Genomic DNA, 21,603 nt, shown 5'->3' on the forward strand with positions numbered 1-21,603 from the left:
CGGGCGGAAGCTAGTCAGAAATAAATATCTTTTGTTTTCATTTGCGTATTTTTCTATTTTATAATTTTTAACACAAACATTACATTTTTTTTATTATATACAAAATTTGTTTATCCGTTTTATTAGTTAAACTGAACAACTTTCACTAAGAAACTTAGGTCGAAAAAAATGTAGGTATAGAGTTATGCATTTTGTATGGAAAGCTTATTTTTTTTTATATTTCGTCCAAATTTCTTTGTAAAAGTTGATCAGTTATATAAACATGAAGTTGAAGATATCAATAGAAAGTATTCGCAAATTTTGTGTACTGATAAAAAAATCACCCGGTGTAATTTTCACGAAAATTGTTTCAAATTGTCATTTTTGGTACTTATTACGAATATTAAATTATACGAATGATTTAATTTTTAAAAATTAAGTGGAGCAACTTTCCCTTAGTACATTTGTATTATTTACATATAGGATGACAGGATGCATTTGTTTGCACTACTAGACCAAGCCCTTAAGCCTTCTAAAAACCGAAATATACACTAATATTATGTTTTGTAACAGGTACCTATACCGTGTTTATTATAATTTAACGTAGTTAGACGTTTTTTGTGGTTAAACTCAGTCACTCCAGTGACATTTAGATTTATACTTACTTCACTCGAATTAAAAACACCGTTATTGTGCGCAAAATAATAGCCAAATTAATAAAACTTTTTGCCTTGACTGTACAAGAACCCGGTTGATTTATTTTTTTATTTTATTTTTTTCGTAAGGTATTGTATGTGTAATGATCTATCACAAAAACAATATTTCGTGTGTATTGGTCTTAGCCCAAGTTTCAGGCCCAATTTGCCCATTCTCCTTTACTGAACAATTTTGATCATAGTGCGTAAAAGAATTGAATATTTTGAATGTGAATTTCTATTATAATTTATGGCCTTGGCCTCTGCAAAAGTCAGCGGTTACTGCCTTATATTCAGTTTTGAATTGAATTCCATGTTAGTTATTATTCGACTGCACTTTATTAATTCTAAAGCATTATTCATTTTTAAAACTCTTTAGACGGTGCGGTTCTTTATTAAACAATGATAATGATAAGATAATACTATAAGTATAGAGTGAAGAGAGAGATTTAGTAGATGTAGAGTAGACTATTTATTTACATTCTTACTAAGTAACTATTTACATTTTAGATTTACAGATTTTTGTTCATATGTTTACTTCCTTGTATAAATACTTACAGACTTAATATTATATACAATTTACGTACATGGTAATTATGTATCAGAGTGATAGGTGCTGAAAGCCAAAACAGAAGGCGCGCGCCAACGCCATCTGGTCGCGATAAACATAAACTAATGCACTCAGATAAGAACCATCAACATGAAAATATCGTTCAACTGACCTACTTCCCTCGAACAGTAAAAATAGCGGTCGACAATAGCTCAAACACTATTTTTAGGCGCGTATCGCTAAATTGTTAACTAAGAACCTTATCTTACCTTGTTCTAACATCTTCGCAATCAGTCCGTGCGATATAGCTCACGGCGCAACTCCTGAATATCTACCTATAGGCGACGTACGATACGTAAAAATCGATATTACGCGCTCGCCACCAGTACTCGTTTACTCTTCAATAGTGCCGTTTTAGTTAACGCTAGAGATTCGTAGTTTAGTAAACAAGGGAACATGTTTTAAATTAAAATAAAAAAATGGAAGCGTCAAAGAGATATATTAGGAGTGATTCCGCGAGTTGCGCGCACATGGTCGAGGAGAACACCGCGAACAATAGAAAAACTGATCCCCACGAGAAGCTGAAGGCGTTGTTGAATTCTCCCGAAGACGACACGGACGATACGCTGCCGCCGTCCGACGCGCCCAAGTTCGGGACCGTGATCCACAACAGGATCTTCGTCGGCGGCTTCTCGCTGACGACCACGGATGAGGACCTGTGGAAGTTCTTCTCGGGCTTCGCCACGGTGACGGCCGCGAGGGTGATCTACGACCGCGCCGGTGTCTCCAAATGCTACGGTTTCGTCACATTTGCCAGCCCCAGAGTCGCGAGGCTGATTGTGAAGCAGGTGAGCTTTGTCTTTGTCTGCCATTTGCGCGGCAATCGACGGTACAGCATTGAGATTTTAAAATCTTTGTCTTATCTGATAACGGAGATAAGTTGATAATAATAGATCGTTTTAGTTGTACACTTCAATTTTGAACAATGTTATTGATTTTGAAATCATTTTCATTTCCATTATTTATAAACGGCGGATGGATTTTCACATTTTCTTTACTATAAAAAATAATAATTAAAACAATAGATACCTATTATGCATGTATTGATAATATAGGCGGAAATGTTTTTTTAAGTATAGGTAATCCATGGTTTAGACTTTAGGTTAGTTTTACAATGGTTCTAAGTTTAGATTTCGATATATATTTTAGCTAGATATATTTAGAACCTAGATTTAAAAACCTTGATATTGTAAATGTGTCTTTTTCCTAAGCGTATTTTATTTTTATACGCGTGTTTGTTAAATTCATACACATGAAATAATTATAACGTTAATATAATTGATCAAAAATAAAACATGTTTTTACTTATTACGTGGAAATTGACAAGGAAGCCTATTATCCATTTTAACAATGGAAATAGGTACCTAAATATTTTTCTTTTGCGTTTTATATTGTAATTATTATGAGACTCCCGTTTAAGAAAATAAACGTTACGAATTCTTAATTTGAAGAAATTCATCCCAAATTATTTTAAACGAAAAATATTTTTGCTTTAAACAAAAATTACGACAAAAAAGACTCATTAAAGCTTGGACAGATAGCTTCTTAGCAAATTCTTAACAATCCCGAGTCATTTTCAATATTTCTCTCGCATTTTATTAGAATATAAAGTATCTTATGTTTGATTTGTTTTATCACTAGATTTCCGCCCGCGACTTCGCCCGCGTTTTCAAAGGAAAACCCGCATAGTACCCGTTCCCGTGGGATTTCCGGGATAAAACCTATCCTATGTGTTAATTCATGTTACCCTCTATATGTGTGCTAAATTTCATTGTAATCGGTTCCGTAGAATTTGCGTGAAAGAGTAACAAACACACACACACACACACACACAGCCTCACAAACTTTCGCATTTATAATATTAGTAGGATTGTTTTAGCATTTAACTGTAACGTTTTATTATAATAACAAACGCGGAAGAAGTTCTTTCAGATAATACCAAATCTAACCGCAGTTTAAAATATAGCTAAAATTGTTTTTTTTGACATTCACATTCACATAGAACACAACCTTCATATTACCGATAAGATAATAACTTAAATATTATCATACTTATCTAGGTATATAAATATATTGAATAATCCACTACATAACACCATATTATAGAACAGTCATCGATATGCTAATAATATAAACCCAAATGTCTGTCTGTCTTTACGATTACACGCATAGGTACCTAAAGCACTGAACAAAAATTGATAAAGTTTCATCCGCCTCCCATGATGTTGATTATCCACGTGGTAAGATTTTTCTAATATGTACAACGATAAAGATATCAATAACATACAATAAAATCATCCGTCGCGTCTGTCTGTTCGCGATAAAGTCAAAAACTACTGCACCGATTTTCATTCCGTTTTCATCAGTGACTAGCGTGGTTCTTGAGAAAGGTCAAGTTATATTTATAAATTTATAAAGAATAGAAGAAGTTAGTTGAACTAGCGGCATAGAAAATACGCAAAGATGATTTCAACCATTTCTTATATACCTAATTATATATGTAAAAATAAAGAGAAAACCACTTCATGCTTCAGGAATAGGGTCTTCTTTTTATGTGCGTATTTTTAGTAATATTCATATGTCTATTTCAAAGATAAAATATATTGAAATATTACTATGAAAATATGTAATTACATATTTTCATAGTAATAGAAAATATTATTTAATTGACTATAATGATAACTGATGAATAACCTTTACTATTACTTTTTACTAATAAATATTGTCTGCTGTTAAATTTATTCAATAATTGATGATTTTAATACAAATTAAGCTTTATTTTCCTCGTCGCAATCAACTTTTAACGAGCGCACGGCGTTAATTGAAACGTGATCAAAATCACGTATTTAAATGCATTGCTGAATACATTTTTTTATTTTTGTAACAAAATAAAATATTGGAAAAGATTTGTAGGCATCTTATATCCTATAAACAGTATAAGTACCTACTTCTGCTTTTTAAGAAACTTCTAGAGATTTATCAATTAAACAAGCTGTGCCCTGCGGTTTTACCCACATTGCTCAGCTGCTTATGGTTTTAGTGTCATGATAATTGATATATAGCTTTTAGCCTTTCGTCAATAAATGGGCTATCTAACATAGAAAAAAATTCATATCGGACCTGAGATTAACGCATTCAAGCATTCAAACAAACAAACTTTTCAGCATTATAATATTAGTATAGATTGATAATATTTTATCAAGTACATATTTCAATATCATATTATACATCCTATAATATATTATGTATAATTATGTATTTATAGATAATAATTTAACTTTGATAAAATTAAACGTTATTTCTTCCGTTATTTCAAAACAGAAGAAGTCAGATTAAACTAAAAAAACACCTGTTAATTAGGTTTAGATGCAAATACTTTTATATTTATAAACATTGCAATTAGTAAGACGCAAAATATTTATAAATCAATTAAGTAATTAACTTGTTCTGGTATATTCACTTAATTAATAATAACAAGAAAATATTGTATGAAATTTTATCCTTGCTATAAAATGTTTGTAAACATTAATTAAAATACGCTCGCTTTTTTCTAGCGAATAAATAATCATATTTTAGTAATTTACCTATTCATAGGTAGGTACACAGATGGCATTATACCTAAATACAAAGTGATATTATGATGACGAAAATTATTTGAACGAATTATTTATTTTCCAGAAACCTAGATATTTATAGATAGAGAAAAAAATGAAATTCCTGAGCATTAAACTAATTGAAATCGTATCATAAAGACGATCAAATGAATTCTAAAATCTAAACGATAATATTACCACTATGCCATTACTATGTATTATCACAGATAATAAACTAGCTGTGCCCCGCGGTTTTACCCGCGTTGCTCCACTCCTGTTGGTGTTAGCGTGATGATATTATATAGCCTTGCTCGATAAATGGGCTATCTAACACCGCAAAAAATTTCAAATCGGGCCAGTAATTCCTGAGATTAGCGCGTTCAAACAAACAAACAAACTCTTCAGCTTTATAATATTAGTATAGATATAGGTACTATTCTGTGTTATGGTATCCTCGAATATCTTAAGTAAGTGAAACTAAGGTATCCCAAACTCAGCAAATCGTTATCTTCGTTTGTCGGGTAACAAAAGGTTTTGTGATGTGTTGACGAGTTCTATAAACGATCTCTAATTTAATATCATTGAAATTTCTTTCAATATATTCGTACCTTTATCTATCTAGTTATTTATATGGAAATAATATTTCTTTTTCTAAAATATTTCTATCACGGCTGAATTACATTAACCTGCCTGAAGTTAAACCTATTCCACCACGTGATAGCCTATACGCAAACTTATTTGAAATCTTGTGCAATAATTTCATAATTTATAAACACAACTAGCGACCCGCCCCGGCTTCGCACGGGTGCAATGCTGATACTAAATACACTACAGAAAAACTGTGAACGTTGTATATAAAAACATAGCGGCCCGCTCCGACTTCGTATAGATAGCCTGGCGGCCGGCCGGTACCGCCGCAAACGCTACGTCCCGCAATTTTTAAATCTGTAATATCTTCGAAAATATTCACTTAAATCATACGGTGTAAAGGGCCATATAGATCTATATTAAACGAACAATGTATTCAAGGTATTTAATTGGTTAAGGATTAATGCTGTATTGGTTAAAATCGCATCGAAAATTAGCCATTATTTTTCGTAAAAAGTAAATGACAAAAAAATGTTATTGTGGGTTATCCATAAGAGATAGACATATACCATCGCGGACTTTTCTATAGACCTTTTCAATGTGTATAATACTTAGTACATTATTTTGATAAAACTCGTAGGGTTCAGCCTGCGTTTGCAATGTAAGCGGAAAAAATGTAATTTTTTACGACATCACTTTAGAAACCTCAAAAATAACAGTACTTCTCCACTATTTAATGGATGTTATTATACATATAAACCTTCCTCTTGAATCACTCTATCTATTAAAAAAAACCGTATCAAAATCCGTTGCGTAGTTTCAAAGATTTAAGCGTACAAAGGGACATAGGGACATAAGGACATAGGGACATAGGGACAGGGAAATCGACTTTGTTTTATACTATGTAGTGATGACACAATATTCTCCATATACCTACATTATTTTACATAAGCTTAACGAATAAATTAACCATAATACCTCCTCAAAAATGCCCATCAGCCACCAACTTGAAAAATTGTCGAAAAATAAAAAATCGCTGAGAACTAAAAATACCATCAAGTATCCGCTCGGCTGAAGTGACTGTTCAGTTTCAAAGACTTGAAATACTCGAAATGTGCGATACCTCAGACAATGGTGAGAGGCTTTTGAGGAACAATCTAAGATCCATTGTGACCGGGATTTGAACTCGGTTCAGCTACTGGTTCATGCTAATTGTGTAGGTCGATGTGGAGCTATAGGGAGAGCTGGTAAAAACCCTACTAATATTATAAATGCGAAAGTTTGTGAGGATGGATGTGTGTGTGTGTGTGTGTGTGTGTTTGTTACTCTTTCACGCAAATACTACTGAACCGATTACAATGAAATTTAGCACACATATAGAAGGTAACTTGGATTAACACATAGGATAGGTTTTATCCCGGAAATCCCACGGGAACGGGAACTATGCAAGTTTCTCTTTGAAAATGCGGGCGAAGCCACGGGCGGAAAGCTAGTTTAATATAGGGTGTTATAATTGTAATTGACTCAGCGAAGGATGCAATAAATGATCTCCAGATTATTTTTGGGTGCTTAACAAGAACATTCGTTACTAATATAACTTTTTATTCTAATGTTCTAGTTTCCAAATATTTTAAATACTTAGAGTCAAAATAATGCTTTAAAATTTCAACTCTGTTTTGAATCACTCTATCAACACAATAAAATCCGTTCAGACTGACATCGGAAAGTGACATTTTTTATACTTCTTATATATAAAAATGAATCGCAAAATGTGTTGGTAAGCGCATAACTCGAGAACGGCTGAACCGATTTCGATAATTCTTTTTTTATTATTTTCCTTGAAGTACGAGGATGGTTCTTATGTAGAGAAAACGTAAACATGTACCACGGGCGAAGCCGGGGCGGACCGCTAGTTTACTATAAAATTACGAGCTTTAAATCACACAAATGATCCGTAACAATAAAGCTTAACACACACAACCTGAACGCTTTCCTGTGGGTGTGTCCCATAAATGTGTACGTGACCTAATTCAGAAAACAGTGCGAATTGGCGAGGTCACAGTGAAATCGCGTCAATAACAATTGAAGCCCTTTATAGGCTTATAATTATTAGAGAAGAGTAATAAGAGAATATTGGTTATTAGATGTTGATGTTAAGATCGTAATCGTAATCGAAAATAATCGTGTCGTTGATGTTAAGATCATAGTCGTAAGAAAATAATTGTCGTGTCGCAAGTAATAGTATTATGTAGTTAGATATAAGTTACATATTATGTAAAATTGAATTGTAATATTGACATGATTTTAAAAGAGCAACTATGGAGTTTCTTGCTGGTTCTTCTCCATAGATAGGTACTGCTTTCCGTAATGACGATTCGAAAGTGCTTTTAAAAGAAGTCTCATTGAATAAATAAATGTTTGAGTTTGTTTGAGTCGTAAGTTATAAGAAAGATTTATTTGAAGTTAGACTTGAGTCCCATGGGTCCCATGGGTTCTATGCCTATGGCAAAAAAATTGCAGATTTGTTCACGTAGATACGTGAGATAGTGACTTGACTTACTTGACTTATTGTCCTATGTCCCCTATGTGGGGCAGAGGTATGACATAGTGACTTAGGCGTAAATAAAATCGTAGGTTTTTTTAACTTGTTATTATGTATATGAAAATCAGATAAAGTATTGACAAATTATCTTGGGAAAAATAGATAGGTAAGTATATGTTTTATTTGATAAACAAAGATACGAAATATTATGTAAAAATACATTCGTAAAATGTCGATCGTTCACAATATAGCCACTAGCTTATTGCTAGGTGATTCTGTTTTATCTAGAGCGATCTAGAGCTGAAATTATTCGGAAACTAAACCTGTACTAACCCAGACTATACAAATGCAACATTGTTTTTAGAATATATAGTTTTTTCTAATCAATTAATTTAGAAGTGATTTTTTTATAAATACAACCAATAATAAAATTAGATACTAATTTTATCTGTCTTTTGAAGGTATAATGAAATTATGAAGGTGAATATTCACCTATTGATATCAATAAGGTATTTCACGTAAAAATGTAACAGATATTAATACTTGCCTGAACTTATTATTTTCGTACAGTTCCAAATAACAAATAATATTAAGAAAGACTTAGATAAAACTACATTTTCATAAAGAAAATGTGATTTTGTATCGCGACTGTTTTCTAATAACTCGACCTGTCATGATCCCTTATCAGAATGTCAAAAGTTTGATTAATTTCGTAAAAGCAGTTCCCTTTTATTTTTTGGGGTTACCGCTTTGGCGTTTTGACTATGAATTGACGAGAATTTCATTGCGTAGTTTTTTCTACTGAATTTTTGTACATACATATAATTTGATTGTGGTTATAGGTAAACCAGAATCTCATGGCAATTTGGGAAATCAAAATTTTGAGTGTGCAACCCTAGGGAAAATGGACTGAACGATCTTGATACTGTGTATTTTTTATTTTGTCCTCAATATCTTTAGTCACATTACACAAGTGGATAATACTGTATTTAATAATGAGATATCCACGTATTATTATGTAGGTACTTATTACATGTATAATATACATATTACTTTTCTAAAGGTAATACATAATATGTATTATGTATTTACACATACCTATATTTGAATATACAGGGTGTCCCAAAAAGTAGTGATATACTGAAGCTGGGAGGTAGAGGACTTAGAGGGCTATCCGAATCACCCCCATTTATGTTATGCGATTTTTCGTACTTTCGGAGTTATGACGTTTTTTTTCAATTTTTCATCTATCGCCGAGTACGATGAGATTTTTATTTATGGTGACGTGAATTATTGCGCTAGATGCTTGATTTTTTTTGTGTGCTAAGCTGAAAGATAGGCCAATTCAGTATGGTAACATTTACTATCGTTAGATCTTCGAATAGAATAAAAAAAAGAATTAAATGCCAAGAAAGATAAAATTACCCAGTATGTTCATAACTTCAAGGGCTCATAAAAAAATAAAATCACATAAAAAAGGTTTTCCATTTGGCTTTTAAAAACTTGCTCTATCGATCAGATAGCTACCCTAAAAATTTCATTTTATTATTCAGAAGGCTTCAATCGAAAAATTGAAATCTAAATGTGGTAAGTGCAAAATTTTTATTAACATGATGATCATTAAAACCAATAAATAGGTGTTTAATTACCAGAATTTTTTTAAAATAGCCCCGCCGTTGCTCAATGCAAGTGCGACATCACCGTAAAAAGTTGTCTTTTAAATGTCTGAATGCTCTTTTATCATTTTTAATGGTTTCTTCTGCTACTATGAATTTCCGGGTTATTTCGTCCAAATTGTGGCAGTCTCTCGTCTTTGTAGTATCCCCACAGAAAAAAATCAATAGGGTTTATGTCCGGAGACCGTGGAGGCCAGGCTAAAGGGCAAAAATACCCTGAAAGATGGATTGGTCGTTGCAGCCTGCGCATGCGCCGGTGACGCCTGCTTTAAAGCCTGGCCTCCACGGTCCCTCGACCTAAACCCCATTGATTTGTTTCAATGGGGATACTAAAAAGACCTCGGCTACTTGAGAGAATGCCACAATTTGGACGAAATAACCCGGAAATTCATAGTATCAGAAGAAACCATTAGAAATGATAAAAGAGCATTTAGACATTAAAAAGACAACTTTTTACGGTGATTTCGCACTTGCATTGAGCAACAGCGGGGCTATTTTAAAAAAATTCTGGTAATTTAACACCTATTTATTGGTTTTAATGATCATCATGTTAATAAAAATTTTGCACTTACCACATTTAGATTTCAATTTTTCGATTGAAGCCTTCTGAATAATAAAATGAAATTTTTAGAGTAGCTACCTGATCGATAGAGCAAGTTTTTAAAAGCCAAATGGAAAACCTTTTTTATGTGATTTTATTTTTTTATGGGCTCTTGAAGTTATGAACATACTGGGTAATTTTATCTTTCTCGGCATTTAATTCTTTTTTTTATTCCATTCGAAGATCTAACGATAGTAAAATGTTACCATACTGAATTGGCCTATCTTTCAGCTTAGCACACAAAAAAAATCAAGCATCTAGCGCAATAATTCACGTCACCATAAATAAAAATCGCATCGTACTCGGCGATAGATGAAAAATTGAAAAAAATGTAATAACTCCGAAAATACGAAAAATCGCATAACACATATGAGGGTGATTCGGATAGCCCTCTTGGTCCTCTACCTCCCAGCTTCCGTTCATCACTACTTTTTGGGACACCCTGTATATAATTATGGCATGTGAAAATATGGATGTAATGATTATGCAGATCAAAACTTATTTACTACATATATTAAACGATTGTTTATAATTTTTTATAAAATAAAACAATAATAAAATAAAATCATGTTTATTTTCGTAAGTATTAACACATTATAAAATTGACTTGTACACCTTGGACTTGACAAATAGCCGAATTGGAAACTCCTGTAATAAGTTTTTATAAAATTATATTTTAATCAACAAACAATATTATAGTTACCTATTTATAACATTTTTAATTTAAAGTATCAAAACGGGTAAGTCCAACTTATCAATAAAATCTTTCATGCGCCTTAAAATTGAAAATTGTGATGTGTTTGACCCTTCTTCATCGAATATTTTCCTATACACATTGTAAACAACACCTCTTGCTTGTGATCGCAGCGGTTTTATCAACATTTCGAAGATTTTGAAGACAAAATCCTAAAAATTTATCATCAACACAAATAATTTGACAACCAATTTGATAGTTGTCAAATAAAGTTGAAATCTTTTATTTTTTAAATATAAATATGCCATCAGATTCTGGTAGACCTATACCTTATGTTATCAATTTTTAATTGTGAAGGTTCGTCCCTATACAGATAGTATGAAAGATATATACCTTCGAAAAATACTATTTTAAAAGTTTTAGAGCTCTTATGTCTATTTAATCGAATAGATTTTAGTAGTGTTAAACGAAAACTCTTTTGAAATTCTTTCAATAGCGAAATTATTTACATTTTCAGCTCAAAGCAAACCGTACCTTTAATATTAATCAAAATATAATAATTAGTATTTCATAGTCTTTTAATAGAAACTACGTAAGCTTTAGTCAATCAAAATCTCGTTTATATATTTTTGCCATAATTCACGTTTCTAAGCATTTATTAACTTTGAGTGAGTAAATCGGGCGTCAAACTTATATATTAGATAACTTATACCTACACATGATTCACGAAGTTTTTTACAATATAATATTACATCGATCAGGTCATATGAATACTCAGGTCTAACTTTATTTAATAAATATCGGATTTCATAAAGAGGCAAAGTTTCTGAACTTTTGCTTATTATACAATACTAGCGACCCGCCCCGGCTTCGCACGGGTGCAATGCTGATACTAAATACACTACAGAATAAATGATAGTTAAAAAAAACTAAAAAACACGCTTTATCAAATTAGTGTATTGTCATCGGTCCTCAATAAATCTACAAAGTTTGAACGAAATCTGGCCGTTTAAAGTGGGTCAAAATCGCGCCCAAAGAAGTCGGTTACAAACAAAAATACAGGTGAAGCTAATAAAAAGCGTGTAAAAAAAAAATAGATAGCCGGGCGGCCGGCCGGTACTGCCGCAATTTTTAAATCTGTAATATCTTCGAAAATATTCACTTAAATCATACGGTGTAAAGGGTCATATAGATCTATATTAAATGAACAATGTATTCAAGGTATTTAATTGGTTAAGGATTAATGCTGTATTGGTTAAAATCGTTTCAAAATTAGCCATTATTTGTCGTAAAAAGTAAATGACAAAAAAAGTTATTGTGGGTTATCCATAAGAGATAGACATATACCATCGTGGACTTTTCTGTAGACCTTTTCAATGTGTATAATACTTAGTACATTATTTTGATAAAACTCGGAGGATTCAGCCTGCGTTTGCAATGTAAGCGAAAAAAATGTAATTTTTTGCGACATCACATTAGAAACCTCAAAAATAACAGTACTTTTACACTATTTAATGGATGTTATTATACATATAAACCTTCCTCTTGAATCACTCTATCTATTAAAAGAAACCGCATCAAAATCTGTTGCGTAGTTTCAAAGATTTAAGCGTACAAAGGGACATAGGGACATAGGGACAGGGAAAGCGACTTTGTTTTATACTATGTAGTGATACAGCTTATAATAATTGATATTATGTACTAAACGTTACTATTATATTATCTGTGCTTATATTAAGTTGAATAGAAGCTTTGAGAAATAATACAACTAGTAGATCCACCGTTATGTGCCTTGATTTTAAAATAGCTGTCAACAAGTTACCTTAGATTTAAGCTTTAGTCATCTAGAAAATTTTGTATTTTATGTTTATAGTTAGAAGTCATTATCTTTTTATTAACTTTTAAAAGTCAAAACAAGGTTTAAAATGATTTTTTAATTGGTGTCATTATAATTTTATTACTTCCCATTTAACAAATCCCAAAACCCATCACCACACAATCAATAATTCTAACCTAACATACGAAATACCATTTTAATTCACCATTTCAATCCACGTGCATAACATGCAGAAAAACTAAAAATTTCTCGTCAAATCTCGTTACAGTTTCACAGCAAAAGTTCACACCGTAATCGTAAATGTCAAATGTTAAAAAATAGTTGAACGTTTCTTTTGAAGTTCATAGAAACGCGAAACAAAGGACCTGGCGCTCCACTGAGCTTCAGTAATTGAGATGATGTGGGTTTGATTGAGGTTTTTTTACAATTTTACGGGATGCAATACGAGGTGTTTAATTTTGTTTCTTAAATCGTGATTTTTTTATCAGTGGGTTGTGGATCGAGCAGTATAGTGCGCGAAAAAGTGCGCGTGAGCTTATGGCTTTTTCTAATTCTCGTTATGCTTTCAAAAGCCGTTTTTTGGTTGTGTATAGTGTAGGCGATGGTGTAGACGGTTGATTTTTCTTTACTTTTATAATTAATTTCTTATTTATTGTACTTGGTTGTAATGATCAGTTAGTAACGCATAAAATTATGTGAAACGCGTCTTATTCATAGGCCGGGAATGTTTTTTTGCTAAATAATAAGCATTTCTATCTAATACTGATGATTAAATGCATGGTTAAAGATCAGTTTTGGATTGCAATGCAGAAGTAAAATAATCTTTCGTATCATGTGAAAAACAATGATAAAACAATTGCATATTGATAATGTCAATGCTTCGATAACGGTTTCGTAGAAGCGAATACTTATTATATCAGAATATCGCTAGAATACGTTGAGAAGTGAGTCGGGAAAATCTCCAATACATGTACATAAATACCACGATTCGTACAAATAAAATCTTTGATTTGATCAAGGCCCCATGTCAATTTTATTAGAAACTACTTCAAAAATCACTCTCAAATAAAAGTTAATAATAAATTCAATGTAGTCGTGTGATGTAGAAGCGTGGAGATTAAATACATGTAATCTATTAAATGGTATTTTGCATGCATAAAATTAAGTTTTTACTACGACATTTTTTATCAAAAATGTAAATATAATATGTAGGTACAGCTACTTGCTTTCGAATACATATTGCACATTCAAACATGGACATAAAATGAAAATATCACAAGTTTATCAAATAAAAGTAATAGAAAACTTTCCGTTTCCATAGAAAGTGTATCCACCCTATAGGGTTGTGCATTAATAAAAACGTATAGAGAATATTGACCCACATCAACCCTAGTGACATAGCGTGACACCGCTCGAGCTCTCATAAAATATAAAACATTTTATTATTAGAAGCACGCTATATTATGAATGAGTTCCATTTCGCTTCATTTGTATGTTTATTGAACATCTCATGGGGAAAATATTTCCAAGCAATTGTTATGTAACGTTGGAATATCGATTTATCTACGTTTTTAATTATCATAATATTATGTGATGGAAATAGATATCGTATATTGAGAAAGGTCAGTCATTTAAAATGTCGATAATAATATAGATATAACTTTTAATCATGCTTCGAGATCTATGACTATTTATGTACTCAATTTTATGACAATGTCTCTTCCTCACTTTGCTAGTCTCCATCTACAGACTATCATGGCCCAAATTCAGAAGGGCATTTAAAACGAACAAACATAACATTCCGAATCAAAGGTTTTTACTCTTATCTCGTATCTGACGTTACTGATAACACTGTGACGCTGATAACGAAGATGCAATCAGTCATATTTTTATCTGGCACACGACAATATCCCTGTTTGTCTGCTACTTTGTGTAAAATTATATTTTATGATTAAATTGTTTAAACAAACTAACTACTATTTACTCTACAAGAACATTATTCGCGGAAGAAACAAAGTTGGTATTCGGGATCATTAGGAACTAAACTTCATTCGCACAATTAGCGTTATTATTATTTTTAGTTATTATTCATTATTAATAATGATTTCAAATTTATTCTATGAGCAATACATGATAATGAAATACATGCTAAAAGCTATGAAGCTTGATCACTATTTGATTTTCTTATCATTTGTACTGACACAACTATGTACGTGAGGTACTAACCCACTTAATACATCTGGTTTAATATTTACTTTAATATCTAAGTTCATACTATTTCTATAAACACAGAGTAATAGTTCCAACAAAACTGTCCTTTCTAATATGTTCCAATTTAACAAACTTTGTCCAAAAATCTAATGACATAATATTGAAGCTTCCACGCCACATTCTAACGAGTGATCATTAGCAAAGGATTTCATATCAAAGACAAAAAGAAGCATGTCAATCGATTGGACCATGAAACTTCCATCTATTCTTCTATTCTATGTATGTCTACATAGAATAAAACAAAATCGCTTTCCGCTGTTTGTCTATCCCTCTATGTATGCTTAGATCTTTAAATGCCGTCTATATGCCGTTTTAATAGGTAGAGAAACCACCCTAGAGAGAAGGTTTAATTTCTCAAGTTTTAGACAAGACGGACGAACCCGGCATCATAAAGCTAGTGTATCTTAAAAATTAAAATGACTTACGAATTGAGAAAATAATATTTTTGAGAGCAGTCAGAGCAGGGAGCGTCAGTTAAAAGGCAGAATTTAAATTAACCCAATCATTCGATTAACCAATAGCATAGGTAAGATAATTGCAAACAAAAAGCTCGGAATATTTACACCATAGCATACAAACAAAAGAACAAATCGAATGAATTGTTAATAGAGAGTTCTGTTTATTCTTTGTATTAAATGTTGTGAAAGAATACTTGGCGTTCCACTTGCATCCAGCATATTGTGAACGCAGTATAAAAGGTATTTGTGTATTTGAAACTAAGCTGACCTCGCTTGTATTTGGTTCTATATTTCTATAGAGGGTTATGAATTATGCTTTGAATCTGTATAAAACGTGATGTACATGGTACTAGGAATATGATTTTGTTACCGTTTACTTTTTTTGAGTTCACTGGCTACAGGCATTATTGGCATTATTGGCTATAAATAATCTTCTTGCCTTCACTACATTTATTTATTTATTTATTTATACATCTTTGACTTACAGTACAAAACATACCAAAACGCACAAAGATAACAATTATTACAAAGTCTGACTTAAAAATAAGGTACAATTAGAGACAAACGATACAATATTAACATTAAATAGGTCCACTTCAGATTTAGCACGTAAAAATTTATTTAACAAATTGAGTGCATGATGGGTGGGTGCACTCCAAGCGGCTCGCGTCCGGAGCAGGCTCTCCGCGAACAGCGGACGCGAGCGCCACTGCACGGAGCAGCTCGGTGCCCACACACCACAGGCCCCCAGTGCCACGGGATTGTCAATTTTGCTATTTAACAGCAGATAATAATGAACCATAAGCGCGCGCTCTCGTCGTAGCTCGAGTGTATCCATTCCAACCATCCCCGTAACGTACAAGGATGGATATAAGTAGGGATAATATCCATACATCTTCCGGAAAAGGCATCTTGAGAACTTACGTTGAATTTTTTCAATCATTAACGTGTAAATTTTTTCATGCGGGCTCCACACGATAGCGTTATATTCAAGCTTACTACGTACAAACGCATAATAAAGGCTAGTGATAACAGTTTTGTCATTAAAACGAGCAGTCTGCCTAAAAATAAATCCAAGGGCTTTATATGCATTATGGCATAAATCAATTATGTGGTCATTAAAACTTAAGGAACGATCGAATAATACGCCTAAATCACGAATCGAATTCTCTCTAGCTACAATCTTATCCAAAACTTTATAGTCATAGAGATGTGGAGATTTACTCCTAGTAAAAGTCATTACTTTACATTTTGCCTCATTAAGATCTAAACGGTTCATTTTACTCCATTCGCAGACGCTATTTATATCGTTTTGTAATGCCTGACAATCTTCAATACTTCCTACAGCCAAATATAATTTTAGATCGTCGGCAAACATAAGACACTGGGAAGAACTAATAACATCTGGAAGATCGTTAATCATTACCAGAAATTGAGTAGGTCCGAGGGTACTGCCTTGACTGATACCAGAATTGATGGCATATGGATCTGAACGATAACTACCAAGTTGTACAAATTGAAAACGATCCCGGAGGTAGTCTGCAAAATATTTTACCAGCCTGGGAGTGAAACCAATCATAGAAAATTTGCGCAAAAGGACGTCATTATCTACGCGATCGAACGCTTTTTTAAAGTCGAAATAACTGACATCGATTTGTTTTCTCCGATCTAAGTTTTTAGAAGCGTAGTCGACGAAATTAATTAAATTTGTTGATGTTGATCTACGGGCACGAAAACCGTGCTGACAATCCGATAATCGAGAACTTATTTGTTGTGAGACGTGATTATTTAAAATAATTTCTAGTAGTTTAGCAAAGGTAGATAGCACCGCGATAGGTCTATAGTTCTCAATGCTCACTTTGGAGCCACTCTTTGGAACCGGTGTAACACGCGAAGTTTTCCATACGGTAGGATACGTATCTGTTTGGAGAGACAAATTAAATATGTAGTGAAGAGGTTCAATAAAAATTGATATACAGTCTTTAATAATGAACGGCGGTATATTATCCGGACCTGCTGCCGAATGCGGTTTAAGGCGCCGAATTGCAAGCTTTATATCAGATTTTGAAATGTAATCTATAGAAATACGTGATGAAGCGACGCCGGATACAAGCGAAGCCTCCTTATAATCAAGTTTTGGTTTTTCATTTAAAAATACTGATTGAAAATATTTAGCGAATGCATTTGCGGCGTCAATACCACTTACTTTAACACCATCATAGTCATATTCGATACGCAACTTACTAGATGACCGCTGCTCCTTTACAAATGCCCAGAATTTCTTGGGATCGTCTTTAATGTTGGTTTCAATTTTTTTTATATGGTTCTGATAAGCCTGATTGATAAGTATTTTTACTTTACTTCTATAGTATTTAAACATTTCAAGGTTATACTGTAGACCAAACTGCTTATATTTTTTTAAATTAAAATATTTAATTTTTATATTAGTAACAACTTCCGTAGTGAACCACGTCGGATAAGTATATCGTGAACTATTCATAGCATGTCTCTTTTTTGGGACGCATTTATTGAAACAATTAAATAATTGTGTGTACAATCTATCTACGGCACTATTTACACTAGTACAGGAATAAACGTCATCCCAACGCAATGATTGTATGCACGCATATAATTCATTATAATCTGCTTTACGGAAATTCCATTCATTTAATTTACTACCAGACGGTACACATGAATCGTTTATATTGTAAGTCCTTAAATATGCTAATTTCACCAACAAAGACGGATGATAACTGTCAATGGGGACAAGTGGTGGTGTGTCACTACTTACCTGTAATTCCCTGCTACTGGCATTACTTAATACAAGGTCAAGAATTCCACCCATCTTATTCTTAATAGTATTATACTGATGCAACTTACTGAAGGAAATCATATTATTATATTTATAAATAACATTTTTTGATGCTGAATTTAAGTTAAAATCGCCAAATATTACAATTTTATATGATGAGAAACGTGTACTTAATTCTTCTAATATTTTAAAAATATCATAATAAATGTCCTCATTAGTTACATAGTATAAAACAAAGTCGCTTTCTCTGTCCCTATGTCCCTATGTATGCTTAAATCTTTAAAACTACGCAACGGATTTTGATGCGTTTTTTTTAATAGATAGAGTGATTCAAGAGGAAGGTTTTAGTATATAATTTATTATGTTTTAGACAAAGCGGGCGAAGCCGCGGGCGGGATGCTACAGCTAGTATATTATAAGACAAGAAGGCAATTGAATTATTGATTCTTCATGGCTGTATTATCGCTATGAATTTAAAATGATTGCCATAATATGATAGACGTAAGCTCTCCTCTTTCCCGGGATCTTACATAACTTTTATATATGACGTAGGTACCTACACGTTTAACGAAATAGTAGGAATTGGTGACAAGATTCAACCTTTTTATTTTTGGTGTACATTTTTGTTTTTCCTCAGTCAAAGATTTTGTGTCAATTATTTTGAAGTTGGCAATAAAGTGTTTCTTGGCCATTAGATGATCGGCAGTTGGCAACACGAATATGGTTTAATGAACGCTTGCGAACAGCTTCATTTTAACGATAAAATTTTACTTTTTACATGATCATAGATTTTTTTGGTTTGAAGAATGAATTTCCAGTGTTTTTTTATGTGTATAGTAAGATGTTGTGCGATATGTACACACGAATTTTCATTCGTAGAAAATTACTAGATTTCCGCCCGCGGCTTCGCTCGCGTTTTCATAGCAAAACCCGCATACTTCCCGTCACTGTGAGATTTCCGGGATAAAAAGCCTATGTCTTATTCTTCAGCTACCTACATACAAAATTTCATTGTAATCGGTTCAGTAGTATTATTGCGGACTCACAAACTTTCGCATTAATTATAATATTAATAGGATTATTCTAAAAAAAATGATAATAATTTAATGCTTATAGGGAAATGGAAAAATAAAAGTCCTTAAGAACATACCTACTTAATACTTATATTAAAAATGCAACATAATTAAGAAATGTCATTTAATCTTTCTTTAGTAAATAGATAGCCTTATAAAAATACTGAAAGCCGTTGTAAGAGACTCTCATTAAAATTGTAGTTTCTTTTAAAAAATAAGTTAGAAATGAGCGTCATACGCCACGCTGTTAGGGTTGCCACTTGTCAGATTATAATATTAAGTTGAATTTTTCTTGATAAAACTTTGTACAAAATAGCAACTTTAAGTTATATAGCTTGAAAAACTTATTTCTGTAAGCATAGTAAGAAATTTTCAGTATCTTTCATAAACGTTTATATGTATAAAACATAGCGTAGGTACGAAACAAATTATAATATGAATCTTATCTTTCTCTGTATGAATATTTTGAAATTTTATTATAATATAGAGATTGTTAGAGATAAGGCCATTTGTAATTGTCTTGTATACCTACTGTTTGTTAATTATGTGTGCACTGTGCAATAAAATGCTATCTATCTCTTTTTGTATGAATCGCCTGACTTTTAAAAACCTTGGCCTTTAATAATACTTACCATTGTTAATGTGATGCAGGTACTTTATTAAACATTGGACATTATTTATATTTATTCAGAAATAATTACGCAATTATAATTTAACTAGCTTACCGCCCGCTGCTTCGCCCGCTTTGTCTAAAACCTAATAAATTATATACTAAAACCTTCCTCTCGAATCACTCTATCTATTAAAAAAAACCGCATCAAAATCCGTTGCGTAGTTTTAAAGATTTAAGCATACAAAGGGACATAGGGAAATAGGGACAGAGAAAGCGACTTTGTTTTATACTATGTAGTGATTATCTATATAAAACAGTTATCTCAACCCTATCCCCGTCTTCTCAAGGAATGCACACTCCAGTCCCAAGTTATATCTTTTTCTCTGAAGGAGTTTCGTGTTCGCTTGAAACGTTCAAATTAAGGTTATTTCAAAGCCTTATTTTGTAAAAATCTTCACTTAGCCGTTTTCTTTGCTTTTAGACGTTTTTGTGACGACTTTCATGTTAAGTGCTAGCGTACTCGGTTACCTACATACTTGCAACTTTTGTAGAGTTGTACAAAAAATGTTTAAAATGTATGCATATCTCAATATTTGAGTAACTTGTTATATTTTATAGTTAGGATTAATTGCCATTGTGAATAAAAAAGGTAAGTACCTAGATATTAAGGTTCTTTTAAAAATGTAAAAAAGGAAAGAACCGGTGACACAAAATATCATCACTACATAGTATAAAACAAAGTCGCTTTCTCTGTCCCTATGTCCCTATGACCCTTTGTACGCTTAAATCTTTGAAACTACGCAACGGATTTTGATGCGGTTTTTTTAATAGATAGAGTGATTCAAGAGGAAGGTTTATATGTATAATAACATCCATTAAATATTGGAAAAGTACTGTTATTTTTGAGGTTTCTAATGTTATGTCGTAAATAATTACATTTTTTCCGCTTACATTGCAAACGCAGGCTGAACCCTACGAGTTTTATCAAAAAATGTACTAAGTATTGTACAAATTGAAAAGGTCTACAGAAAAGTCCGTGATGGTATATGTCTATCTCTTATGGATAACCCACAATAACTTTTTTTTGTCATTTACTTTTTACGACAAATAATGGCTAATTTTCGAAGCGATTTTAAGCAATACAGCATTAATCCTTAACCAATTAAATACCTTGAATACATTGTTCATTTAATATAGATCTATATGGCCCTTTACACCGTATGATTTAAGTGAATATTTTCGAAGATATTACAGATTTAAAAATTGCGGGACGTAGCGTTTGCGGCGGTACCGGCCGGCCGCCATTGCACCCGTGCGAAGCCGGGGCGGGTCGCTAGTAAAATATATTTTAAACTAACTTACACTTTATAATAATATATATATATATATAATATATATTATTGGTATTTACCTATATCATAAATAGTTTATTGGGTAGCTTTACTAATTCCCGGGACTAAGCGGGGACTTGGGACGTCCGCAAAACTGCGGTTACTAAAACTTCAAAATACCATAACATAAGACTGTGTTAATAACCACAATTAGCGTGCAAAATGACTGG

The 21,603-nt window shown here is 32.4% G+C and overlaps 2 protein-coding genes across 3 annotated transcripts in view; one reads left to right on the plus strand and one right to left on the minus strand.

Annotated features, from left to right (window-relative positions):
* Positions 1-1,287: 1,287 nt before the first annotated feature.
* The window catches only part of bol (boule homolog, RNA binding protein), a 51,339-nt gene continuing 31,023 nt past the window's right edge, over positions 1,288-21,603 (plus strand). For both annotated transcript variants that reach the window (XM_089710436.1, XM_089710437.1), the window contains exon 1: positions 1,288-2,072. In XM_089710436.1, the coding sequence (XP_089566562.1) occupies positions 1,704-2,072 (369 nt within the window). In that variant the 5' untranslated portion in view covers positions 1,288-1,703. The remainder of the gene's footprint in view (positions 2,073-21,603) is intronic.
* LOC149477584 (uncharacterized) lies at positions 16,018-18,529 on the minus strand. Its single transcript, XM_089710407.1, has one exon. The coding sequence runs from the start codon at positions 18,435-18,437 to the stop codon at positions 16,068-16,070; it is 2,370 nt and encodes a 789-aa protein (XP_089566533.1). The 5' UTR covers positions 18,438-18,529; the 3' UTR covers positions 16,018-16,067.

The sequence above is a fragment of the Colias philodice genome, chromosome 24 (assembly GCF_061535455.1).
Source record: "Colias philodice isolate Cphi_HAF_F1 chromosome 24, ilColPhil1 Martin Lab GWU primary, whole genome shotgun sequence".
NCBI classification, from domain to species: Eukaryota; Metazoa; Arthropoda; class Insecta; order Lepidoptera; family Pieridae; genus Colias; species Colias philodice.

What these genes read in the sequence shown, in the direction of transcription:
- LOC149477584 (XM_089710407.1), bottom strand. Translation starts at nt 18,437, where the DNA reads ATGATTTCCTTCAGTAAGTTGCATCAGTATAATACTATTAAGAATAAG.